This window comes from Echeneis naucrates, chromosome 16 (genome assembly GCF_900963305.1).
Source record: "Echeneis naucrates chromosome 16, fEcheNa1.1, whole genome shotgun sequence".
NCBI classification, from domain to species: domain Eukaryota; kingdom Metazoa; phylum Chordata; class Actinopteri; order Carangiformes; family Echeneidae; genus Echeneis; species Echeneis naucrates.
The window spans coordinates 12,005,275-12,033,242 of record NC_042526.1 but is presented as its reverse complement, the minus strand read 5'-3'; the positions used below and the strand labels follow the sequence as shown (position 1 = coordinate 12,033,242).

The 27,968-nt window shown below is 40.0% G+C and overlaps 1 protein-coding gene across 9 annotated transcripts in view; it reads right to left on the bottom strand.

Moving 5' to 3' along the window:
• Positions 1 to 27,968, bottom strand: part of mef2aa (myocyte enhancer factor 2aa) — a 54,618-nt gene that overhangs the window by 9,617 nt on the left and 17,033 nt on the right. For 3 of the 9 annotated variants that reach the window (XM_029522054.1, XM_029522056.1, XM_029522061.1), the window contains 4 exons: positions 22,772 to 22,975; positions 6,512 to 6,646; positions 4,910 to 5,132; positions 2,205 to 2,264 (listed from right to left, as the gene is read on the bottom strand). In XM_029522054.1, the coding sequence (XP_029377914.1) occupies positions 2,205 to 2,264; positions 4,910 to 5,132; positions 6,512 to 6,646; positions 22,772 to 22,975 (622 nt within the window). Of the gene's footprint in view, positions 1 to 2,204; positions 2,265 to 4,909; positions 5,133 to 6,511; positions 6,647 to 6,713; positions 6,846 to 22,771; positions 22,976 to 27,968 lie in introns of all 9 variants that reach the window. The other 6 variants (XM_029522055.1, XM_029522057.1, XM_029522059.1 and 3 more) reach the window with 3 other exon arrangements.

The following is a 27,968-nucleotide window of genomic DNA, read 5'->3' as shown; positions in this document are numbered from 1 at the left end:
CCAAACTAATGCTCAGACCAAAAAGTTAATACCAAGCCAGGATAAAAGCCACAGATTTAGACGCCACCTTTCCGTTGGGACATTACATTGGGCTTTTCTGATGTCTGCCTTCATTCTCTATTCATATAGATTAGTTGTGGTAAAAAAGCTTCTCTGGCTGAAAACTGCACACAGTGTAATTCATTACATAAGGTCTTTTGTTTACAATTAAAACATTCAGATCTGATTTGAAGTTCAAGGAAAGAAAACCCAGTAACTTTTTGTACCAACATCCCACCTGTACCGTAGCCGTAAGAAAAAAAATTGTTTGCGCATGCGAAATAGTTGTAAATAATGTGCCTCATAAAAGAGCATCATTTAAAAAAAAAATTGTGCAGATGGGGATTTGTTACAAGTAAGCACTGATGGTAGCTTCTTTTTTTCCCTCCAGCATGGGTATGACTCATCATGGTGCGTCAAATTTGACTATAGGTTTCACATCGAATTAACATCGGAATGATCACGAACATCACAAACTACAATGAAAGAAAATGGCTTTCTGAAAGTAAAACCAACTCAAATGCAAACTTGATGCACCTGCATCAATTGCCAGATGTTAACTGCTGAACATACAAACATGCTCTGTAACTGTGTATCAAGAGCTTGCAAGGCTCCACTTGTAATGGAAGGATTTGTGTGGCCCGCATATATAGTGCATAACAGAGAGCACTCTTAAATCCTCCCTGTGCACCACAACTCACAATTCTTAATGCTCACCAGTCAAAGACCACAGTTTGTAATTAGGTGTAATTGTCTTAAGTTGCTGAAAGGAAAGTTCTAGCACATAGAAGTAAGCTGTTGAGCCTTTGCCTGAACCAGACACGAGGTGAGAATAACACTTGCCTCATTTCAAAGAGAAAATAAATTTGTTTGCTTGAAAAATATATCTGGTAATGTTCACTGTGACATCAACATGTTTCGCAGCAGAGAAGTCTTCAGAATCAACTAAAAACTAGCCCAGAGACAGTGAGGAAACATACATCAGAAAAATCCCTCAGTTTTCCTCTTCTATATGTCAGTATTTCAATCAACTTTGCTGCACATGCACTCAATCCCCTCCCTGTGCTGACACCATCAGACTGGGGAGAAGATGTCACCATTGCACATCTTCCATCTGGCCACTTCGAAAGGCTTCTCCTGTGGTGATAGCTGCTCCTTGTGAAAAATCAGAGCTATGTCAGGAATGGTCATCTGACAGCGGGCCTGGAGAGGTTTCTCCTCCCTGTAGTCTCTGCTCTTACACACTTGGTACAAACAACAGCTGCAGCATGCTCACACCATGCCAAACGCTAACACCCCCTGGCAGAAGATCCTAACTCTACCCCGACGGGGTACCACACCCTAAACTTAAAACTTACCCAGTGCCCTCTTGGAAATGTTGACTGTAAACCAATATGAGGCGGTATACTCTCTAATCAATGCCTAATCAAATATGACGCTTAATCCCCTACTCTGTTGGCCTTCAGCTTGTGATTATGATCATTCGATATGGTTTCATAAAAAACGCATGCACTTTGCCAGAAACAGTATATGGAATACAGCAAGCTGAGTGACAAGGAAAGAGTTAAAGTCCACCTGCCTCCGCCTCTCACACAGCACATTGCAGCCATGACAGGCTGTCCGGTCATTGTGTACTGAGGACTTAGTGGGATGTCATGGCCCGAATACCTACAGGGTTATGCTGGTCTAGGCATCTTACAGACCCTACCCAGCCTTATAAGGGCTGCCAGGGTAGTGGTGGGGAACAGATGCACCTGTCAATAGGAGGAAGGAAAAAGGAAGAGGGAGGGCTACAAAGAGGTGACAAATTTAAAGAAAAGACTGCATTTATTTATCTGCCAAAGTCAGTTCGAGAGCTAATTACCTCACCTGGTTACCCCTTTCAAGCACACACTCCACACTGTGTGAATGCTACTGGGCTGTTTGCCACCTCTCAAACATGCATTTACTTGACATATTCATTTCCTCTGTTGAGAGGAGCAACACATGAATTCCCTTGGCATGCAGTGAAAATATAGTCAGGCAAAAGCACCATCAGTCAATGATAGTGACATCTATGTTCAACCAATCACAGATGGACACGCAACTATCCAGCTCTTGTGCTAAGCAGGAAGCCTATTGGGCAGAGCTACAGAGAGCTAATGAATCTCTCCGGGAGGACTTACCCGCTGGGCTGGAGCCCGCAACACTTGGCACTGAAAGGTCTGTGGTATCCAGCATGCCACCTAATGAGATGCACAGAGTGATATGATTAGCCATCTGTATCCTTCTCCAAGCGAGTAGAGCATGTGATGGAGATGCCAAACCAGACATGAAAATGTCATGTAGATCTGTCTTCACTGCACACAAAAGGAAGGCATGTGGTCCTGCCAGTGCTCTCTTGGTGGGGAAATATTCACTTTATGCACAAAATCAACCATTCCTCTATGACGATGCACCTTCGGCAAACAATTCAGTCTTCAAAATTAGGGAACTCTCAAATATTCTTTAGAGCGCTCTTCGCAGTACACACTTTCCAGAACTACACCAACACACACAGTGCAAATATGAACAAAAACCGAGGGCAAAAACTACAAGACAGTGGTGTTATTGTAGAAAAACAACCACAGTAAACCCCGAGCAAAGGGGCAAGTGTTAACCAATTCTGATATGTGGTTAAATTTGAATGAAGAAATTCACACCTTGCTGCATGTACATCTATCATATGCAGTGCAGCTGAATCTTGCAAAAGCCATCTGGACAAAGTGAGTCAAACCAGTCATACAAGTACTCACGTAGACTGACATCATTTTTCCACAATGCTGAGACAGTAAAAGGTGTGATGATAAGTGATGGTGTGAAAAAACCAAGGCACAAATACATTCACCGGCCACTTCATTAGGTACACTTTGCTAGTGCAAATTTGGACACCTTTCGCCTTCATAACTGGCCAAATTCTTTGTGGCATAGATTTCACAAGGTGCTGAAAAAAAATCGTCAGGTTTTGATTCATATTGACATGATAGCAACACACAGCTGATGCAGATTTTTCAGCTGCACACTCATAATGTCCCACCACATCCCAAAGGTGCCGTGTTGGATTGGGATCTGGTGACTATGGAGGGCATTAGAGTACATTGAACTCATTGTCAGGTTCAACAAACCAGTTTAAGATGATTTGAGCATTGTGACACAGTGCATTAGCCTGCTGGAAGTAACTATCAAATGATGGTTAGACTATTGACATAAAGGGATGGACATGGTCAGCAACAATACTCAGGCAGGCTGTGGTGTTTAAATGATTTTCAGTTAGTATTGAGGTGCTTATGGTGTGCCAAGAAAATATCCCCACATCAATAGCCCAACACCACCAGCTTGAAGCGTTGATCCGAGGCAGGATGACTCCATGCTTTCATGTTGTTTATGCCTAATTCTGACCTGACCACCTGAAAGTCACAGCAGTAATCAGGAAGGCATTAGACCAGGCAACATTTTTCTAATCTTCTTTTGTCTAATTTTGGAGAGCTCATGTGAATTGTAGCCTCCATTTCCTGTTTTTAGCTGACAGGAGTGGTCCCCAGTGGCGTCTTCTACTGTTGTAGCACAATTGCTTCAAGATTCAACCTGTTGTGTGATCACATATGCCTTGGTTGTAACTAGTGGTTGCCCTTCTGGTGGCCATTCACATCTGACTTCTTTCCTCAACAAGACTTTTTTACCCAAAGAACTTGCGCTCCCTGGATATTTTCTCTTTTTCTGTCTCTTCTTTGTAAACAATAGATATGTTTCAGTGTGAAAATCCCAGTGAATCAGCAATTTCTGAAATATTTAAGCCAACCATTCCTTATTCAAAGTCATTTAAAAAAACCTTTCTTTCCCATTCTGATGTGTTTTAAACTTCAGCACATTGTTTTGACTATTATAATTGCATATCTAAATGCATTGAATTGTGCCACATGATTTGCTGATTAGATGTCTGTGTTAACAAGGAAAAGGTGTACCCAATAAAGTGGCCTGTAAAGTCATATCAGTCTTTGCCAATCTTGGAAAAATAAGTATAAATAAGTATGAGAAAAACTTTCATGTGAGAAACAACCAAAGGAAAAAAAAAACGACACCTTGAAACCATCTTAGGGGACTAGGTAACACTGTGGGTTTAACATCTTGGGAACCACACTGATAAGAGAGAGCTTTATTTCATTATTTTTGGTGTTATATCCTAATGAGATTGAAATCTAATTTAAAATAGAGATCTGGCCAAGAAAGTATCATAAACAAGGTTATAACAGTAAATATGGACAAATACAACTGTTGGATACTACAAACAAGTGGACACAAATCCAATTAATGTACAACATTAAAACAATTTCAGTGAATATTTACAAGGAATCATTTTGACCCAGAGTATGTATTTCTCACTTCTATAAAAATGACTTAAATCTCCCCACATAATCAGCTGACATTTTTAATTCTGTTCTGCTGGGCAACATTTGTGAAAGATTGTGAGAGTGATGAGGGCATTGTTGCCAAACCTGTGTCTGTGCTCTCCATATGAAGCTGGGGAGGTGATTAGTCTAATTTAGCATAACAAGGGGGCCACAAGGGAAGTATACCGAGGTGTTATTCCTTTTTTCAAGTTATTTTTTTTTTATCAACATTTCTGCTATCAAATCAAGAAGCTAAAATGTATTGTTTAATAAGTTTTTTTTTAATTAAAACAAAAAATAAATGTGCTGTTTGTTTCACTTGGTATTCATTCACTATGCGGAGCTAAGCTAATAATGTCAGATATGACCACCTGTATATGCTATAATCATAGTAAAAACATCCATACATAAGTCCTCTAATCAGTTAATCAAGTCAGGGTGGTCTGGTTCTATATGTCACTGACCTGCACTTCCTGCACTGGTGGGCCGCTGGGGGCCTCCACTGGAGCCCACACTTCTGTGCAGAGAGCTCTGTGGAGGGGACAACATCCCACTATCACCCAGAGAGGCTGTAGCTGCTGCCAGGGACTGGCTGCCCAGTGTCCCTCCTGGCGGGTACATGGCATTAGGATTGGATACAGGCACTGCCACATGCATGGAGAAGTTCTGCTGAGGCAATGCTGTGGGCTAGAAGAGGGAGACACACACAAAAGCACTCAAAATCTCAGGTCTAATGAAGAGTCTGATGAGTCAGTGGTTATCAAAGCGTCATCAACAAAGAGCTACCCATGTGGGTCATCTTTAACAAACCAATAAATTCACAAATTGAGGGGCAGTGCAGACTAAAGAAGTGCAATAAAGGAAGAAGCAAAAACGATACATCTTCAGCTTCACAGATGATTTACAACACACTTTCAGAGTCACGACTGAGTGACTTATACCCATCAAAAAAGTTCCTTGTCATTGACATCATACATACAGAATACACAAAATCTTCATTGTTACCACAGTGCACACAATACACGCGAAAAAAAAAAAAAAAAAATCCAAAAACATGCATTCAGGTGTTCACTTTGGCATTGCAGCAGTCAGCAACACACGGGTACTGGTGCCAGAAGTTACTGCCACAATGACAGAGAAGGGTAGTGGGAATTCACAACTACAAGAATCGTGACTCACTTGCATTTACTTACAAAGTGCTGACTGTGCAAAACGTAAGTGAGAATGATAGGTGGTAGTGAGAACATTTCATCAGAGCATTATCCAGTGAGCCAGTCGGCCGTTATCATTAGTTTGTTAATGGCAAAGTGATGCTCTTCAAGTCAGGAACATAAAGGAAATGGCTGCTTAGTAAGCACTATGTTCTTGCACATTTCTAATATTGCCACGCATGATAAGATCACATAAGATTTGTGGCATTTTAGTCGATGAGTCAGTGTGGTATTTGATGACATAGAGGGAAGATGTTAAATGACAGTGTCGCACTTGTTAGCTTTGAGAGCACTTTGTGGTCACAACTCAGAAGTAGGAGCCATCTCATGCTAGAATGAAGTGAGAAAGGTCATAGAAAGATTTCAAAGGAAAAATAATATATTCAACAAATGTTTGTCTATTAGTTTTTTTTTTATGAACTTATGAGGTAGAAATCAGCTTTGAGATAGCATCAGCCCACCTCTAAATCATAGAACCTGCAGTTCTTCATGACAAGCCCTCATAATAAGATTTTGTTATGAAGATCTGTTTTTATAATGACTTGTTTTATTCATAAAAATCCAACCACAGTACTGGGGTTATTGTCTTTCTAACAGAGGGATGCAACATTTCATCTGTTCATGAAATGTGATCTTATCAAGGTGTGCCAAAATATCAGTGGCAGAACAAATCAACATCACAAACAAATGTACACCCAGTAAAGTGGGTATTAATCTTAAGATCAAGGAGTTCTGAAAGAAGTTGACAGAGTTTCTGGGGTAGGGTAACAAAAAGAGGAAAAAGTTAAATGAAAAAAGAGTGAAAATCCTTTGTGCCACAAAGCCAAGCAAAAACGGTACATTTACAGTACTTACGATTTTATGATTTCTCATCATATTATCAAACTCCTCATTAATTTTTTTATACTTTTCTTCTGTGTGAGGAGTGAGGACATATGAGGCATCAGGGTCCGGGCTATCACAACCTCTGTGTTCTTTCTTGTTTAGCGCCTGTAGTGAACATCAACATAAAGACAGGAATCAACACAAAATAGCAGGGGACAAAGGAAGTACTTACACCACAGCGCTTGTACATTAAATCACTCTCTTCGCTTAGTTTGCCGAAATGGTCGTCCATGAGGGGGCTGTGCCCAAAACAGTCATCAGGATCAGGACTAGCACAGTCATTATGGCCTTTGTTTCTCAATTTCTGAAATGAAATTGGACAGTTGAAAAGAAAACAGTATACAAGATGTGGTTCGGTGTTTTTGCTGCTTGTTAACTATACATTTCTATCTGGAAAAAGCAGCTACCAAAAATTCAATTACTGCTGTTGTCACTTTTATTAATGTTTGTCCTTCATATTTTTTCATTTTGTAACAGCAAAATATTAAGAGAAGCCACAGCGATGCTGGGATAACTATAGGTCAGTACACGGCTCTAGAACAAGGGGAAACTGAAATGTCACCCCATATCCTTTTACCCTTCAGAAGTGTTCAGAGAAACAAAATATTGTGTCCTCCTCCCTTTTCCTCTCTTTCGCTCTACTCCTTAAAACCCCCTCCCACCTCTGTCCCTTTCTGTTCTTTCTTCCCTCTTGCTGCAAGTGTGTGTTTGCATTTTTCATTATATTTCAGTTATCATAAGCTATCCAGCTGGAAGAAACCCCAACATAAGAAGATTCAACAGCAAAGCACTTTAGCTTGTCCCGGACTACAATTCAGTATGGTTGTCACTCATGGGATCTTATCGAAGTTAATGCAAGGGGGAATAAAATGGATTATCAAATGTGGTCAAAATGCCTATTTGAGCATGAAATTGAGCAATTATTGTGAAAGCAAAGAGCTCGTAAGGTTATATGGTGGTATGTTGTGGTATTACAAAAAGAGCCTATTATAACTTCAAGGAGGAAAAAACATGTCATGCAGCTAAACAAATAAATGCTGCACTGTGCTCTTTTGCTCACTTTCATACAGACTGTTCTCTGCTCCTCATTACAGCTCTGAATAGTGGTGTTAACAAGACTTGCTGACAGCATGTGACAGCTTGTGATATCAAGGCAGTGTACATCAAAACATGATTTATGTGTGGCTCTCAAGGTTTCTCTATCAGGCCGCTGCAGGTCTACAGCAGCGCCCTGCCCTGTCTGTGGGCTGCCTCAGAGGCCTCATGTCTACAGGAAGGTCACTGACTACTGTGGATGTACAGGTCAAAGTGTGAACCAGAGGAGAGTTACCTACATACACTAATGAGACCTTACTCTCTGTTTCTGGTCCTCATCACCCCACAAAGTGGAAAAAGTGTGTGTTCATGTGTATGTGCATGTGTCAGAGTGAGAGTGAAGAAGAAGGATAGAAACAGAAACTATAAGAGTAGGAGTACATGCAGTGCATTTGTGCAGTGTCTGCGTTGAATATGGGTGTGAGTGAGTATTCTGTTTGTGTGTTTGTGTGTGCGGTAATGGAGGGTCGAGGGTATTTCTACAGCTGCTACATCCTCTGACAGCGGTGTGACAGTACATTTTCGGTTTGTGCAGACAATGTGGCTAACCCAGCATTGCTCACCACAACCTCAGTGTAAGTCACATTTCCTAAAACCTGTGCTATGGCTTCATAAGACTCCTGCAAATAACATAATTGCTCAATAAAACCAGGTGCTACTAAGTCCCCCACTCTTCACTCCATCTCCATGCATTCACATACTTTCAGTTTGTGAGGGATATACTGCAAAAAGCAATGTAAATCAGCAGAAATGGGATGCCGTACATAGCTAAGACAAAAAGGAGGAAGTTCATAAAAGCACCCATGCGTCTTCAAACATAAATGTCCACAATGCCCCGAGAAGAGCAGGAGAAAGAAGTCCTCTGGATAATGAATAGCCTGCATTGTACCACAGACGCATTAATGTTTGGTGTGGTACAGAGCAGTGGCATTCTTTTCATTCTAAGAAAACGCCTTGCTGGGTCATTTCCTGTTTACTGTACGAACCCTCTTTAGTTAAGGTCCTGACTGGCCTGTGTTTACTGGGGTTAAACTGTGCACTTTCTCCACCAGTGAGCCAAAGATCTGATCTTAACCTGCAAATTTAAGTTCCAACCTGCTCATTATGTGAATATCTTGGTCGGAGCGGTCAGGCGCGGCTGTGTGAGATGGGCAGGACTGCTCTACTTTCACAACAAGCCTGGCCAGCCTTCAGTACACCGCACCCACTGGCACAAGCCATTTAGGGAAGGGCTGCAGCAGTGCAGTAGATGATCAAGAACCAAACAGCATTGAGCAATTGCAGGCGGCACGTAGATCAATTCCATGATACACGACACATATTAATTTCAAAAAGATGCACTGAAGATGATGCAAGGTGCAGTGTTATGCATTCAAGATTTTGGTGTTCAAGTGTTAATCACCTCTGCAGAGTTCTAACATATATAACAGTGAAGGCCTTGGAAAGCATGGCAGTAATTCTCTCTTAAATGGCTTGGCATGTTTTGGGTGTCCCACAGACGCTGCCCACAGCTCCCAGGAAATGGATCACTAAATCAGCACACGGACGAACAGGTGTCCCTCTTCCAAACACCTGTCAAGACCTGGCTCCCCATGCTGGCCAATCAGAGGCAGCCGTACGAACATGGCCGTAGAAGGAACCACATGTAGCCCCGAAGGCCACCTGATCTGAGCTCAACTTTTCTCTTACGTGTCGATGTGGATGACTGCTCCAGAGAATAATGTTCTGACCTAGAAAAACGGAAACTTGCAAAGGAAAAACAGAAAACTTATTTTTTATTTTATGAATAGTTTGTTGAAAGCGGTTTGAAAATGCCTCTCAAATGTTGAATAAAGTGGTGGGGTTTGTATTTTTTAAGAGTTAAGTTGGCTAGATGTGAATGTAGCTGAGGTTGGAAATTTTCAGTAGAGTTTCTGATGAAAGATATGGGCTGATTGTTGCAGAAAGGGGGCTGCAGAGAATATAGACAAGGGAACTTGTGTAATCTATTCACCAGGCCCTGAAATGCTCACAAAGATGAGTGGGACCAAGGCCAGCTGCTATTTTCTCACAGCACTCCAAACCTGTATTGATAGGAATTTGGCTCTTCAAATAAAAATGGAGACTCTGACTGGCTGACGTCAAACCGACTGGACACTATTGTCTGTTTGCTTGTGCGATACTTCAACTTCTCTTAAAGAAACATTTTCCTTTTGCAGGATGCCTTGAGGTTTTTGTTCAGAAGAAAACATCTATCCACCATCTCCACCTGAGACCTGACTACTAACCTAACTGTAACCATGGGGAGCATTCGGCACAGTAATTGCCTCTCTCTGTTGGCAGTGTATGTTAAGAGTAGAAGGCTATGTGCAGGGAAAGATAACGTTACATACAATTTAGATTAATTTTTTTATTGTTTTTGTTGTTGTAATTCCGCACACCTGATCCTTTTACATCCTTTACATTATGCTCAAGTCAACTCTGGGTCAGGTTTACAGTTAAGCACTATATTCAAATTTTAATTTGAAAATTGACACTACCACATTCAATGGATTAAAAATAAAACCTAAACCATTGCATAAGCCACCTACATAACCTGTTTCTTGAGAAGTACTTTCAGTTAAATGGGCCCAAGCAATTTACTCTGCTGCTGTGAATCTTAGAAAACCATTTCACTCTGATGTTCTCTCTCTCTTGTGTCAAGAGAGCTTTCTGCATTTAACTTATTCATGTACTGTACAGTACTGTATGTGAATAGAAGACAGGGTGAAAGGAGAAAGATAGTAGTTAGGTATAAAAGCTGAAGTTCAAAAGTGTGGGGGAGATGGCTAAAAGGAAGGCATGAAGAGGATGTTTCTATGGGCTCCTCCATTGTGCCTGAATCACAGCAAAAGGCTATACTTAAAGTAGCTTTCGATATTGGTCGAGCACCACCTGACCTATGACTGGAGTGGCACAGGGGATTGCATTCCCCTCACCGGCAAGCTTGTTTGTAGCATAATGGCAAATCCATCAGGAAATTACACAAAATGTTCCAAAAGTGGAGTAGATCATGAATGTTTAATGCATGTTGTGTTTGTTCCATCCTTCTGTAAAGCAAACACAAGCTATATTTTATTGTTGTGAAGTAGCTTTCACTCACCTCATTTCAGCCGGGTTGTCCCGGCCTCTCACCCTGCACTGCTGTGAATTACCCCTTGTGCCCACCACTACACTAAGTAAGGTAGCGTGCTAATCCTCATGACATCACCATTGTGTCCAGGCTGTTCCATCTAATGTGCTTATCAAAGGGCCTCTTTCAGTGTGAACACACTAAGAAATCAGCAAAGAGAGGCAGTTGATAGGAAGGCTTTTATCTGCTGAGGAATATTTCTGCTCTTATATAACATCTTAAGAGACTTTCACTAGCATCACGTTCCCTTTCCCCTGTGGTGCTGTAGTCTTCACTTGAGGGGAATAAAAGCTTCTTTTAGTTGGCCTTCAGGCACTGTATGCCACGGCCCATGCAACACTGGGTTACTGTATTATAGGAAGCCACTTCTTCCCTCTGCTTTTTCCACCGCATATTGTTAGTCGGGGGAGAGGGGCTATTAGATGCGGAGACCACTGTAATTCCCAGCCATATCTTGTTTAATCTCATGACCATTACACATTACTAAGTGGACTGAAATCAGGATATGAGGCTCGATTCATGTCCTTCCTTTGGCTCCCTCCATTGTCTAGATACTCAGTGAACAGGAAGAGCGGCAGGAAGGGGGCGAGATCTCAGCTTGACCGTCTGCAATTTATTCTCATCTTGTTGTCTAGCAGCTGTATATACATAGTGAGATATACATCGTGAGATTCAATTCCACCTGACATCACAGTATGTGATGAACAGTAAAGTAAATGTTCAGAGTCCATGGGTCATTAATCTAAAGTGAGTCACGTGACTAGATCTAAAGCAGATATGGATAAATGCACAATTTTGTCCATATCTACTTTGAATACTGCAAATGATTACCTGCATCTGACTGTTTAGATTGCCAATTAAAAATGGCCATCCATTTCACTGAATAAGAGGCAATTGCAAGTGCAGAGAGCGGTCCCTTCAGAGCTTTCTGCTCTGAGACTGTGGTGAGTGACTGATGTGACAAAGCTATTAGCTGCTACAGTCAGAGAACAGTCTCAATCAGTGGACTGCATATTTTGAGTATAGACAGGAGGGAATTAAACTACAAATTGAGGATAAAGGCAAACCAATGTCATCATTATCTACAGATTGAAAAGAATGAGAACACACTCCCTGCTCCAACTCCACATAAAGAAAAGGTGACACAGATTAAAAAAAAATAAGATAATAAAAAAATTCCAATGTAGTGAAAAATGTTAACATACCGATTACTGAAAATCTTTTGGAGTGTTTTTACTCTTTCGCTCTCTGTCCCTCTCTCTGTCTCTGGTCATTGAGTGGATCATTAGCTGTCAAGGCCCTTGAAACCATACCCCAACCCTGAACTCCCATTCCTGCTTGCCTCTAAAATATTCATAAGGACAATTAGGAGTTCCGATAAGGCGAGTACGGAGGGCTGGGGGGGCGTGCAGCAGAGAGGGCAGGATGTGCCATCAGGACGTCTGTTCTGCAACACTCTATACCCAGACCACAGACCTGTCCTCATCAATCTGAGACACAGCAGCCTCCCTCTCTGCCCCCAGTCAGGCCTGGCAACCAGGGAAGCTGGCACAATGCCAGCTAACCCCAAGTCCCCCACCCCCACCACTCCCAGCAGGCTTTGCTCTGTCCTCGCCCCTGGGCAGGAGGGGTTGGCCACACAGCATGCACAGGAGGAGGAGGGGGCACAAGGGCAAGCTGATTGTTGCATGAGCTAACTCAGAGAAGCTGCTGCACACAAGAGCAAGGTCTCATTTCAGATGTTCAACCCACAAGGTCACTGAAAAACACAAAAGGTGGACCCATAGATAGTGGTTGAAATGATCACTGATCTAACTAGACCCTGTAACTAGATCAAACCAAATTAGGTCAGCTCATTGTTTGACCTATTTTGTATATTACATTCCAGTTTTTGACAGGTATGTGTGAAACATATGCAACCCATCTTAGATTAAATTAAGATTAGTTCAAACCCCTCAGAAAAGTTGATTTAGCCATTGTGTTGCTTTTGAATTATTCCTTGTGACTATGTCACTCATGTTCATTGGTCAGTAATGTAAATTCAGTAAAACTAAGCACAAGTGATTAATTCAAATAAAGAAAGATGCAACTTTTTTACTCCAGCAATTTGAAAAAAATTAAAACTGTAAAACTTATCCATAAGGCTGAGGTAACAGGAAGAAAAAGCCTTTCACCGCTCTGAACAGACTGTGGATTACTTATGACTTGCTTTCATACTGGGGACAAAACAAAAACCATGCTTGTCCACACAAATTAGTTAAAACTCTCTGTCGGTAGTTTGTCACACAAACTTCAGCACCAGTTCCAAAAAACTCCTTCTGCTATTTGACAAACATCAAAAGAAATTTTAACATAAGATTGAAAAATTTTTTGGATATTTTGACAGAACAATTTGCCATTCATTTAAAAGAACACTGCTTTTCCAACAGAGTATTAGTGAGATTTTTTAGTTCCAGATTTTGAGACAGCATATCTAATTTTAGACACTGGTGTATTAACTCATTAGTGTCACTGGAAACTCATGTTTAGAAGCAGGCACCGTGGCCTGTGGTCTTTTCTTGCTGGGTCTTCTTTAATTTTAGGCTCTCCGAGAGACCCTGAGTTTGAAATGAGACATATGCAATGTCGTGGACAGGGTGGAAAAAAGCCCTGACGTCAATGAAATACAGCATGTGCCAAAAGCAAAAATCTCTTAGCAGTTACCTGGTAACAAGCATCACACACCAGAGAGCAGAGACATTATAAAGCAACAAGATGTAATACATGATAAATTTAAAATGCACAGAGAACCAGTACTTGTGCATGAAAAGTCTTGTCTTGCCACAGTGACTGAAGCAGTATTAATGGTTCTGTTGCGAGCAACATGCTGGGTTTCAAAGTGCCTCTTTTTATAGGACAAGGACTCCTTTTCCTCTGGGCTTTTAGTGAAAAAGGGTCACCAGTCCTATTTTGTAGTTTTCTGAGTGTAATGAAACAGTTGAGGTAATGTTCATGTGAGTATAGGGCAGATTCTGTAACAAGTGTCCTCTGCAATCAAACAGATACAGTAGCCAGTACTTGGTACCTGACGCCTGAGTGGAGCCTTTGAATCAAACTGACCACAACCAGCAGTATTCCTGCTCTTCATATGGGATTTTGTCCTTGGGTTAGGTGGGTGAACATTTATAATATATTCATACATGCAATAATATGAATGCATTGTTGATCTACTGAAGAATTCATAAAAATGTTTTCAGTTGTGTATTGTTATTTAGGGTGTCTCTATTCTTCAAATGAAACTCACAGTAGCTTACTATGTGTCTGAAGCATTATGCTACTAACTGTTCAGCAGCATTATCAGATCCTTTACGGCTGTGGCTAACAGTTTTCACTATGACTTTTTTTTTTTTTCCCATTTCTTATTTATTTTTATCTTGTCCTACTGCACCAGTCTGAAAATAGATGCTGGTGCTGTGTGACAAGCCAGCATTGTTTATTTTGACTGGCAACAGAAGCTAACTCTGAGGCTAATCTGGCCTCAAACACAGGCCCAAAGGTTAAGTACCAGCTCTCAGGTATATAAAGCGCTCAGCACACACAGGAAAAAGTTGCTTGTCTTCACCCCACAACACGTTTATAAGAGTAATAAACAAAGAGGCAGCAATAGGATTCTGGAAACACAAATTAATGTTGCCCAAGCTGTTACTTTACCAAAGCCTCTTGAAATGACAGATTGACTGACAGGCTTTGTATTTACATGGCAACACTCACAAAATTTACTGAAGAGAAACTAGGTCCCTCTTGACAAAGCAGATTACCATTGATAAAAAGCATAAAATTCTAAAATATAATATTGCTATACTTAAGGCAATTTGCAGTACTGTGCATGACATACAGTCAAAATAAAAATATAGAAAATCATTTTAATATCACTTCAATAAATCACACAAGCCCAAAAGTGTGCATACTGTTTTTCTGTAATATTAAAAATGGCCTGGTAGAAAATTTCACATATATTGAGAAGCAGTGGGAAAACCAACATCTACCCAATAAGTCTATGTCAATAGCGATGACATTTGGTTTAGCTTAAAAGGGATATCTCATCATTGCAGCTCTATGGTGGATATCAAAAAGGAGAATAGCAATATGAAGATGGCTCAGAAAGGGAGCAATATACTGGTAAAGCAATAAAAGTGAAAAAAGTGTTATAAGGCCTCACAATTAAGTCACTAAAACTACGGTATACCTTAATTTAATGAGAACTCTTGAAATCACTCAATTATTTAACATTTATTTGGTAAATATTTAAGATTTTCAATCAGAAATTAGATTTCTTTTTTATTATTATCATTATTTAAACCTGATCTGAACTCTTATTTAGTCGTTATATTTAGACCACTGCTCCCCCTTTCTAAATCACTGTCAGTAGACTAGCAAATGCTTGATAATGATATAGATAATTATATACAAACACTGAGCAATTTGGCCAGAGACACAATAAGAAATCATGGATATTTCTAACTGGAATTATGTCTTGCAGGAAGTGTAATTTAGCTGACATGCAAAATGTTTAATTAACTTGCTATTCTACTTCTCTCCAAATGACAGTTCACTTAAAAAAAATAAAATAAATAAATAACAAAGCAGAGCACAGCCATGTTTCTCTGCAGACCTGAACCACTAACCAAAAAATTAAATTATGCTGCCTCTCACATTTAACTTCTACAGCCTGGTTTCCAAATGTGCACACATTCTCTCATCAACTTTGTTTTTATGGAGCCCAGCTTTTGTTTTCAGGCCTCATTGTTGTGTGTACTATGGCTATAAATGAGGTTCAATGGAAGTACAGCAGATTTACATCCACAGGTTGAGAAGGAAGGAGAAACTTAACCCTCAAAAGTAAAATTATTCTATCAACAAAGAGATGGCGCATCAACATTAAGTAATATGACTACTGCAAAAGATAAGTGCCTTTCCAGAGAATATACCCACTGCTGCAAAGTCACAGAATGAAGAGATACAGAAAACATAAACATAGGAAACTGCAAAGGCCCTGATTCTTCATACAAACATTTTCCAAAGTACAGCTTGGCTTAAAAAATTATAGTACACATGAATTCCTGCCCTTTTCCAGTCATTGTCATGTAGCATGAAACAACAATAGTTAGCATGAACATAAAAAATGTAATACTGTGTTCAGCTGTGAAACAGTAAATTGTATACTGGTGATCTCATCAAATCTGTTTTGGCTACTTCAAAAATAGTTCAATTGGCCACTTGTCAACAATTGAATCCAAATAAAATGAAGAAGAACATGACTCATTTTAGCTATTTAATGATCAGTTGCAAAAAACACTTGACCTTTTCCAGAGTCAAACAGTAATGGCATAGATTTTTTTTTTTAAATTAAAAATAACCTCCTTCAGGCAGACAACTGCCTCATTTGTAATTAGAGATAGGAGGTAATCACTCAGTGAAGCATTATCAACATAAAAAAAAAACCTTAGTTATTCATCAAAAGCAATTAAAAGTTCACAAAACAGCACTGACGCTTGTTTAAATCATACTTATAACTAATATAACCAATTTTTATAAGTTGCAGTGAGCCATACAACGCGTTCTACCCCATTTAAGACCTTAGAGATTGCTTTTAGTGTAAACTGTAGCTGATGTATGGTTATATTATCAACCTGATTTAAACCTCCAATGTATAGAATAGTATTCTTGAAAACAGTGTAAATGTCAAAAAACCATACCTATTAGGAACGGATTCATATAAGAATCGTGAATATCATTTACTACGGTTCAGAATAAATTTAAAATGTCCCAAAATCGACATAAAAAATAAATAAAACAAATCCCCAGGATGTCTGCCTCCATTTTGTATGCAGGACATCCTGACGTCACCACAGAGCCGGTTCTGGGACATACGCATGCCCACGCATGCACCAAAGCACCACAACAAGGAGGAAACTACAGTAACGAAGGAGAGAGTGATTCAACCCACCCCGTCCTCATTGAAGGCAAAAATTTGGAATCATTTTGGTTTTTATACTATAAAAACCATTTTATTTTTTTCCAAATTTCACTTAAATTTTTCCCAGGTTTCAATTTTTGGGAATTATGATTTTAGCGTTTTACTTGTGTTTTGAGTAATGAAATATAAACAATTTCTTAACTTATAACTAAAGACTGGCTTGCTTCCACACATTTAAGCTAAAACATAACAATAAAACAATGAAACACACGTTCCACAACTTTGGTAGGAATATCAAATCCACTGTAAACTTTTTAATCTCTATCTCCATGCTCTTTAGTTTTCCACCGATTACTGGCATCTCTATTGAAGTTCATGATAGTCAACCTCTTTGTGTTGAGCTCAGTGAGTGACTCAGCGCTTCACTGGTGGGGAGTGTACATTATTAGTGACCTCCTCAGAGAATTTTTCCGACAGACACGTTCCTTTTTATTCTGGAAAAAAAAAAAAAAGACTGGGGTCTGGTCTCTATGGAGGGGTCCATTCTCGCATCTCATCTAGTCTGGGGAGGTCGCTGTTCTTTGCTGTAGTCCATTACTTGTCAACAATTAACCAATTAACAGGGACGTGTTCAGGTGCCCACACAGGGAATCAAACCGCACCCTTCTTATTGCAGGGCAGCAGCACTAACCACTGCACAGGTCACCACATACATTTACATCAAGTCAACAATTAACCTAGACATGTTCAGGTGCCAGTAACGGGAATTGAACTGTGCCCACTACGCTCAAGTCACCACATTCATTCATTATTTATTCATGGGTAGGGGGGGGCAAACATTATTAGTGACTCCCCTCTGAGCATTTTCCCAACAGATATGATCGTTTTTATTCTGGAAAAAAAAAACAACAAAAAAACAAAAAAAAAGTTTATGTAAACTGTTGACCAGTTCCGTGTTTATAATTAATTCTGTTTTTTCGTGATCGCAGATTTTATAGGGCCCTATTTACTGAATGCCCAGGAATGCCGAGCTGGGCATTCATTAGCTTCATAGTGTGCAAGGCTTACATAATGAGGAACCCATGTGTAACTGCACTATTTTATTTGATTTTATAAAAAAAAACACTTTTAGTTTTGTAACTTAAGCAATATGTGATATTGCTTTGATGCACCAATTTCATCTAAGCATGGATAAATGTTTAAAACTTAATAAATGTGAAAAAGACATTTTAATGTCTCAATTTGCCATTCTGTCTTGCAAAGCAGACTGGAGTAGATCATGAGGATCCGTTGCACACCTATAGATTGAAGCAGAAATCATTATGAATCAAATAGTTTTGAATCGAAAATCGATTTTGAATCGAATCATAACACCAAAAATTTGAATGGAATCGAATCGTAAGATAGTAAAAGATTCCCACCCTTGATACCTATCTATCATCTTATTCTAGCTGAATATTAATATCAAGCATCTTCATGTGCCTATCATAAATAATTACTGTATTCACTCACGTTTAGCTCATTTACGGATCAAAGTTTTGTGAGACTTATATTTTTATTCCATTACTTTTACACTAAAACCATCACATGGCTGATTTGAATTTTTTGTATTAATCCTGTCAATTAATTAGCCAAACAGCCAGTTGCCTTTCTCTGTGTCCCAGCCAGAGCGTCATTTGAACATCCTTTTATGTTTTTGTGTCGCAATTATAAATACACAGTATGTGAGAATCTGCTTTTGGTACTCGGGGTATGTTTCACCAGTGTGCTTTGATATTCAAGGATTTGCAGTCTGTTAAAACCAACACAAACAAGCTGCACAACACAATATCCTCGACAGACTTCAGAGTTGAAAAAGTACTGATCTACTAGAAATTTGTGTGGCTGACAATCACCTCTCAGAGGGATTTTCAATCAGAAATTTGGCTGATGGAGTGAACAGATGTCAAATGCAAATTGTGTTTTTGTTCATGTAAAAATTATGTATATTAGTCTCATAACCTTTTAAAAAGAAGGCCGATGTCTTACCAGTCGGGTGGAGTAAAATCCTGTTTCAATATGAGGAAGCGTCTGACGTCCAACCCTACTACTTGTGTCTTCATATACAAAACTAAACATAGATATTGCTGTTTATTTTTCTGAACAGTGTGCCGAAATATAAAAGCCTTTTCAGGAAAATGAAAGTCTTTCAGTATTATCAAATAAAAGATTGGATTTAGTAAAGGTTTAGGACATTTTTGTTCCCTTTTTTCTCTTGCTCTTCCAATTCTTTCCAACTGCCAACCCCATTCCCCTGCCTCCATTTCCAGTGAGCCACCAGCAGGAGAATAATTGATCAATCATGCTAATTGAAGAGTCTGGACAGCTAGCCCACCATAGCAGATTTGCCAATTTGCACTCATTAAGAAAGAAATGAGTCTTAATCACTACTCAGCTTTTGATTGACAACATAAACATTCCCTGTCCGAAACTCTTGGTGCTCGTTCAGCCCTAAGCTTTTTAAGTGATTTATTTCATAACTGGCAATAAAATACTTTTTTCTTTGAGCGCCACCACGTCCCTGAACAAGTACTTTTGATTGATAGTGGCTAAATGCATTTAGAGTTTCCATCAGTTAAAAAAAAAAAAAAAACGAATATGCTACATGATGACAAATTGAACCCATATGTATCTCTTGTCATTGTAAACTCTGCAAAGGGCAGGGGGAAATTCACAAACAAAACAGGCGTGATCAAGAGGAAAACACTTGGATTGGCATTCAGTAATGGTCAATATTTACATATCTTATTGAATGATTAATTCAGGTTCATTGATCACAAAAGCTGATAGCGATCATGAATTAAATTACGTGATGATTTTATACTCATTTCCTCTTTTTGTAATTGTCTTGTGAAAGGGGTACTGTTCCCGCATAAATAAATGGGACAATTGTCTGCTTTCCCTGAGTAACAGCAACAATAGCCACCCGTTTTTATAATGAAGATGATAAGAAAAATTTCCCTATGAATGATATCCGGTCGTTTACGCTCACAAATCATCAGGGTAATATAACAAAAAAGGAGAAACGTCAATCCTTTGCATATGCTGCAATCCAGTTATTTACAACTAACAAGAACAGGTATTTGACTGAGATTACATTCTCAAATTGGGTTAAAGTCCATTTGCAACCCTGATTTTACAAGATTACTACTTAGTGTTATCTTAGTGTTGATTCCATGTGCCTGAAAAACCTGATTATTCCTAATCTGTTTTATACATCTTAATTGTGTTGAATTGCTCAAAAAGAGTACCCAAAAATGCCAAATGATGCCTGTTAAGTTACTATTTCATTTCAAGGTTCCTCTTGGGGATACAGGGCTCTCTCTGTGTGCAGAAGAACAGTGTGAGGTTATAGTGGAACATAAGTAAAATCTCATTAGCTCCACCAGCAGAGAGGGGAGGAAGAGTAAATATTATTAGATTAATGTAATGACTAACAGCAGCATTTTCATTTGCGGTGTAAACAGAATTCGATAGTAAGAACGATAAAAATAACACAACAAAACTTTCAGTCATGAATGATCTTGCTAATCCTAAACCTTACTAAATGCTACTTTTTTACTGTTTTCGTCCAGTTGGAAGCGCAGATGATGCTGGTTTTAAATTTAGCAAGAGTAAAAGCTGTGATGTTTTACTATGTAAATCTATACATAAACTATACAGCTTAAATAAAAAAAGTACATACATGACTTGTTAAGAAATATATAAAAATTAAGGAACACCAGCAGATGAATTCATAAAAGGAAAGATTTGATACATCAGTTAGCCTGTCGCCTGGAGTGTCTGTAAGGTTAAGACCATCAGCACATGCAGACACACACAAATACTCACACTCCAACACGCGTAGAAGAAAAACCTGAGCCTACTGCTCTGCTTTGGACTGTGAGCCAAGTTTGAGACAAAGTCCATAGCCCTCCACTGGGTTATCAAACTGTGGCCCAGGCATGCATCCATCTGTGGAAAACATGGAGACTGTTCTCCCACACTGCACAGTTCAGCCTTTATCTACAGATGGTACTACTGAGCAGGAATGTGACCTTTGATTTAGTTTCTCACACGGAGCAAGCTTCCACAATGAAAAGTGGTAAAGGGTTTTTCTGGCCTCTCAAACCAGAGAGATGATCACATGATTGTGCATGGCAAAGATTGGTTTAACACAATTTTAAAATTTAGATAAGAGGCCAGCGTAAGTGTCCTCATGTGAGAAGCATTTCACTAGATAAATGGGGGAGGGGTTGGGTTCTTCCCATCATTAGAAATGCATCAGCTCCTCAATGTATTGCACAAGGATCTCTGCAGATGCAAAAGTCCTCTCCAACTGAGGTACTCAGCAAAAGATTTCATATTTAGATTTTCCTTCCTAAAATGATAAAATTTTACTTCTCTCAAATTATCAAACACCTCTCACAGTCGCTGGCCAAGTGAATAGAGGGGTTATCTGGTAATGTTGTGATGGATACTGGGTGGGTTACTTCTGCTCTGCTTCTTCACTTCTGAACCCTGTCCACATAGCCACGAGGCAGAGGTGGGATTTGTGCATAACTGCAAAGATGCTGGCCAAGTGAGCAGGGACAACAGTGGCTTGTTGTCCCCCTTTTGTGTAAAGGGGCAGCTTCCTTGAAAGCAGCCAGAAGGGCTAAGTGGAAAATCAGCATGGGACACATTATGCACATTATACATTGCAGTTCTAACACCATGCTGTTAATATAAATATACCCTGGAAGACCACAGATACAGCATATGTAGTATAGCAGTCTAAGAGGAATGACTCAGCTGACACACGGTGAATTACCCAAAACGGTGAGTGAGTTTGGGGTGTCGTTGGGTTTCTAGTGAAGTCTTGTTCAAAACAAGACAGGTTCCAGAGATGTTGCAAAAACAAATTTGTGGTCACTCTTATGTAAGTAAGGAATATATCCATGTATATTTTATGCAGGTGAGCCCATGCTCTGCTCTGAGAGCCCCTGATGGAGGAATGACTGCATGAGTCTACTGAATGCCAAAGCACTCTTCTGCAGCTCTGCCAAGCAGGTAATTCACAAGCAGAAGCAGCATGAATAAAAGATAATGGGCCACAGCTGACTCCTTTATGCTGCATGTAATTTCAATTGGGGATTCTTGAATTTTTTCAATCTCACCCATCTTAAACCCTTAACGTCTCCTATTTGAGATGCCGTGATAAAAACGCTCAATGTTGGAGTGGACAGAATGCCATAAAGAGTGTTGTGGCAGAAGTGTTGCAAGGCAGCAGTCAGCATTTTCTAGTCGAACAGTAACTCCAAGATCCGAGTTTCATTTATCCACAAAGAGGATAGCGGTCTCATAAAGAAGATCTTGAATTAGTCAAGAAAGCTAACCAAGATGCTTGGAACAAAACATATCTAATCATTCTCTTCACTTTTGCTTTTACACCTTGGCTGACAATTTTTATGGCGTAACAAGTGGCCTGCTCTTTCCCTTCAGGCATGCAGAAGCTGCCAACAAACCTGACTGGCTGTTGATTTTTATGTCGTAGTGTGGAATATACTTAAAACTGTATTTTCAGAAAAATTACTGCAGCAATGCCAGAGTAATTGTCTATAATGAGAAATAACCAGAAAACTGAGCCCTACAGGTACAATATCTATGGGAAACAGGATGACTATGGTGCTAAGCTGCAAAATATGTGCATGCAAGTGCAAAGATATCCTCTCCAAGTCAGTTGATGTGCACAAGAGAAGCTGAACTTATCAGAGTGTGCAGACCTCCTGTACCCTATCTGAAGGGTGACTTAAAGGAAACTGTTATTTGTTCCTCTCGCTGCATGTCTGTTATCCTTGCAGCATTTATCAAAGATTTTAAGGCTAAAATTACTGGAGGGTCTGAATCCAAAACTAAAATAACATAAATGGCTTGTTACTTAATTTTGTCTTTTGCCTCCACATTGAATTTGAGTAGTTAGTTGTCGCACTGTTTTCCCTCACAAAGTAAGAAAAGAGCACTCACTCACCTCTACAATGTCGGAGTTGGTTCTGCTCTCATGGGGCTCATTGTACTCTGTGTATTTCAGCAACACTTTGTCCATGTCTGTGCTGGCGTACTGGAACAGTTTGTTAGAGCTGTTGAAAATGATGAGGGCTATCTCACAGTCACATAGCACACTCAGCTCATAAGCCTTTTTCATCAAGCCAAACTTCCTCTTTGTGAAGGTAACCTGATGAAACAAACACAGAAAACAAAACCTTCCATTACTTGTTTTGTGCAGTATAGGATTCTGCATTCAAATTTAGCATTTCAAGTATTATCAGCAAAGTAGGCTACCACCAGTATGTGTGTGTGTCCTTGTGTGCATGAAAAATCTTTTTCAGTATACCATAACCCAAATTTTCCCATTAATCCGTAATGTAGCAATAAATAAATGCAAATCTATAAATATTTTGTTCATAGATTTGTATTAAATCTGTAAATGGTGCTGTTAAGATTTAAAACCTTTGTAAAACCAACTCTCTCATCTGGGGTACGTATACCATTGCCTGAGCCATGAAAATAACAGTATTAACAACGCTACTGTAACCAAGGTGACAGATAACAAGATAATTTCTCCTTTAGGAAAGATTACAATGACAACAACAAAGTGCATGTCTGATGTGTCTAGTTTTCAGGCCAGAGGTCAGGGTTAGAGGCACAAGTCAGTGAGCTGAGTCAGAGCTTTGGCGACAAGAGGGGTCCATACATTATTGTAGCCCATGACTCCATATACGGAAAGCTATCTCTGTAGTGCAGCATAAGCCTTGTAACATGAGCCCTCAGATGGGACTTGGGGTCATACATCACTCCAGTGGTAACGCAAACCCTCACTGCAAAGTGACTTTATGTCCTGCATCTCTGCAGCTCTATGTCTGTGGTAGCCTAAGACTCATACGCACATGTCATTATGTTACACCCCCTCTTTAGAGTAAGCTACATTCATTTCTCTAGCGAAAAACATTATTCACAAGTAGAGATGGAAAGGCAGCTGTTTTCTCATCTGGTTTCACGATTGCTGTTTGCAGAAAATAGATTTAAAAATGTGCATTTAGAGTAATCTTCTTTTTTCTTTCTTTATTGCATGCTTCTTGGTAAATGTGTGTTATACAGTGTGGCTTGTGAATGTGCTGGTAAAAACTGTGTTTAGAGCCACAAAGGATTGCATCGGTCTGCATTTGCTATCATTTGCACTGACCTACTAAGAGAGGAGTTGAGCAGATGAGCTGGCTTTGTTCAACTTTAATTGGTCACAGCTTGCGGCTATACCCTCATTTTAACTGGTATTATGCAGTATATATCTTATGTGTTGCATCAAGCCTATGTAACCACAGTGGGGTCACTCCAACTGTGATAAATGAACTTCAAATCTTCCTAACCACAGGTAATTACACCAAACCATTATTCCCTTTCTAGACATGGAGGAACCTGTCCTCTTTTCACTTTGTCTTTAGTGCATCGATATCAGCTGAGCTTATGACAAACCACACTGTAAAATGACATTTTTAAAATGACAAATACAGGAGAAGCTGAATTAAATGACATGTTCCCTGCAAATCTAGAAAATAAAATCTTTTGACTATGTTTGGCTGAACAGAAAAAGCACGATGTGGATATGAGGATGTCCTTTGGATGATTTTCTGGAGGTGAATTGCCAACCTTAAACCCGCATAGCAGAAGAGCAGGAGACAAAGTACGTGACTTGTGTCAGGTTTGTTTCTCCCCAGGTAGAACACCTGCTCAGCTACTATGACAAAACACTGAAGGCTGCCCAATTTCCCTTTTCCCTGCATTGCCATGTATTTGTTTATTTGCCTAATCAAGTGGAAAGCAGGGACTGTTATGTGGGGGAAAATGATTAACAAATTGTATGCTCTTTAGCAGATGAATGTGGCTGTTAAGCCATGGAGATGTCACCTTTCGGCAGGGAGCTCAAGATGAGACGCTGAGCGAGGACTTTGTTCCACCTGGATGCATGGCTGAAAGAGTGCTGAGTGCAGGGTTGCTGACCCAGGCACCGCTTCATTTCAACCTCAGCAGCAGCACAAGACTCGGTCCGTGCTCCAACTCCATACAGAGTACCTCTACAAAAGGTAGCTGCAGCAAACAATGCCATTAAAGGTGATGTCCACATTGTTCGCTTGTACTTTTTATATGGAAAGAATAGGCAACTAAGCAACTGAGTTTTGGACAACTTTCACACTTAGATATCAAAATATCTAAGACGTATTTGTATAAAGACAAACACATGCTAATATAATCATCATGCACCCCCATTTTCTCTGAGGTGACTAGCGAGACAGTAGGAAACCACAGGCATCCTTGAGGTCAAGTGGGAGGTACACTGGTGGAGCTTTCAGTCACCCACAAAAGCATGTAATGTGGTTTCAAAAATTTTAATTGCTGTGATAGTAGCATGCGGTATAGGGAGTCTTGCCCCCTGACTGATTCATGTGATTCACAATTACAGAATGAGTTTCACTATTTTAAAGCTGCAATGTAAAACTAGTGTACCAATGCATCTTGAAAAGGAAGGCAGAAGCTAGGCCATATTTAAACTTGCAATTAACTGTAGAGAGTCAAATTTTCTTTACCTTTGCTATGGTCAATATAAAAGCTCATACAATACCAGACAGTTCATTACCTATAGTAGCATTTGAGTTAAACTACGGCAAGCTGATAACTCTGACCTTTTAAGATGCTCTCAAGATCTCAAAAAGATGAAACTGCTCTCAAGTCTGTATTAAGTACTTGAGTTGAAGCCAACTGGACTTCTTTCAGAGTCAAGATGATACCTTCATGTCTCATCTGAAATGTGAATGAGAACCTACAAAAGAAGTCCAGTCGACTTTGATTCAAGCACCTAAGATTAACATGACCTGGATGGCTGAGAACACATAGACTCTCAAGTTACTTGACTTTCTGCATTTCTGACTTCTTCTCAGAATAAATTCTATTGCACTTTAACTGAGTTTGGTTATTCAGTTGTTCAAGTATTTCTTATATATAGTAGATCATGAGGTTCTAAGGCTACAAAACCTAAACAGAATCACAGAAATTTACATGAAATGTAGTGCATGCTGGAATAAAGATATGTTGACTCTATAGCATAAGCCTATGCACATACCCAGTATGCCTTTAATGCCATATACAATTTTTGTTTTATCACTTCATTAGTCAGTCCCTGTCCAAGAAAACAGCCTCAGATATAATAACATAATTGCTGCAACAAACCATGACACACACATCCACTCAAGAGTTGATGTGTCAATCAAAGGGTCTATCAATGTCTGTCCTCAGGCCAAGGTGCCAAGATGACAAACAAGACATCTGGGACTGAGACTACAGCTGTGACCAGGGCATGGCAGGAGATGCCTGACTCACTAACACCTTCAGAGGGGTGAGGAGCTAGAAGTCTTATTAGAACCTCATGCCACCTCTGACAGGCCCTGTGGCAGACGTGAGAGAGAGCTTGAGAGACAGTGAGGTCTGGCACCAGCTGGCAGAATGACCCAGGCCCTGTGGCTGGTGCCCTGGCCATGCAGTGGCAGAGTGTGCGGGCCTGGGAGACAGGCCAGGGCCACCATGACTGTCTGCCTGGATCATCTCTCAATGGGGGAGAGGACAGCCCCAGGATCCCCATGTGGACAACTGAGGGCACCAAGGCCTTGTCCACTGGGTGGGATTGACCTTGAAACCTACTGTAGCTGTGACTGATCCTGTTTAGAAGAGGATGACATGCTAGCTAACAAAACATGAGTATATGTTTGTGAGATAACTGTAATCAATAATGAGACTCACACAGTTTAGGGGCAATTGGCTTGTTGACTTTGTTAAATATGAGCATTTTAGCAATGAAAGCCCGCTGTCTCAGAAAATAAAATGTGACCATCATGTTCATATAACTGCATATTGTATTTTCTTGAAGAATATACATGTGGGCTGTTACATCTAACAGTGTCCCTCTGTTCTTCCCAGTCTATCAGCAAGCTCATTAAATGTCAAAATATTGATGACCGCTAAAGAGTGGGTGAAGATTAAAAAAAGTGGGAGGTATGTGCTCCCTGAAGAGAAAGTAAGATAGAAGGCTGCTCTGCGCCAATGGGCTTTTGACATGCCTGCGCAAAATCCAAAATGAGCCACAGCAAGGGCAGGCAACCCTCAACCCAGCAGCAAAATCATCAAACTTTTAATGACTTGGGCAATTACGCCCAGCGAGCCTGCTTAATGGCATCCAGAGGACGTCACTGGACATTGCTCACTAGGCTCAACAGCCTATCCCCTGCACTAACTTACAGCACAGTGTGTGCACTTCCTTATTCAAAACCATTCCTCTTGTAAATCCACACATGCATATATGAAAAATGGGTAAAAGACCCCGCATATGCTCATTGAGTGCCACTGGCTCTGTCATTTTGTTTCAAACCTGTAAATCAAGACACAACAGATGCTCTATTCTTTTTGAAATCCAGGTGGTTCATCTGAGTCCAGTGTTGGAAACCAGCCATCTATTTGTGTAAAAGTGAGTTTGAGTTCATGTGTGTCCTTCTGTGTCACAAAAGGTAAATAACTGTTGTGAATACTGTGAATGAGGAGAATCAACCAGTGTTGTGCTGTTGACTGATGTTATTCAGTAGTCATTTGCAGTCAGCATGTCATTCTCAGTGATGACTCCACCTCTCTATTATGGGACCATCACTTATAGAATCCTTGGCACAGGACTTGGCTCCTACATTGTGCATGATGCAAGACCTCTGTTGTCTTCATATCTCATTCAACCAGAGACCAACACATTTGTGTAAGCATAAAGCTACACACAAATATCTTAGATAGACATAATGCAACAACTGTACAATGCTTTATCTCTTCTCTCATTCTACTTGCCATTTTGGGGCAATAATTGATGTCTTCATAACTGTAAAAATTAGTTGTCAGTCTACAATGTAGGTAATGACATAAGGCAAAACGAAAAAAATATGAGCCAAGTTCACTGCCTGTCTCAACTCTGCACTTGCAATTCCTGATAGATTGTGCAATTACAGATCTTCTCGGTCGGTGCCACGCTCCATGTTATAAATCCTGAAAGGTTAACAGCCCTGCAAAAGCAATTGCAGTGATAATACAAGGAAGCCCCCACTGTCTCAACACAACATTCTCCACAGCAATACTATCTCATCAGCCCA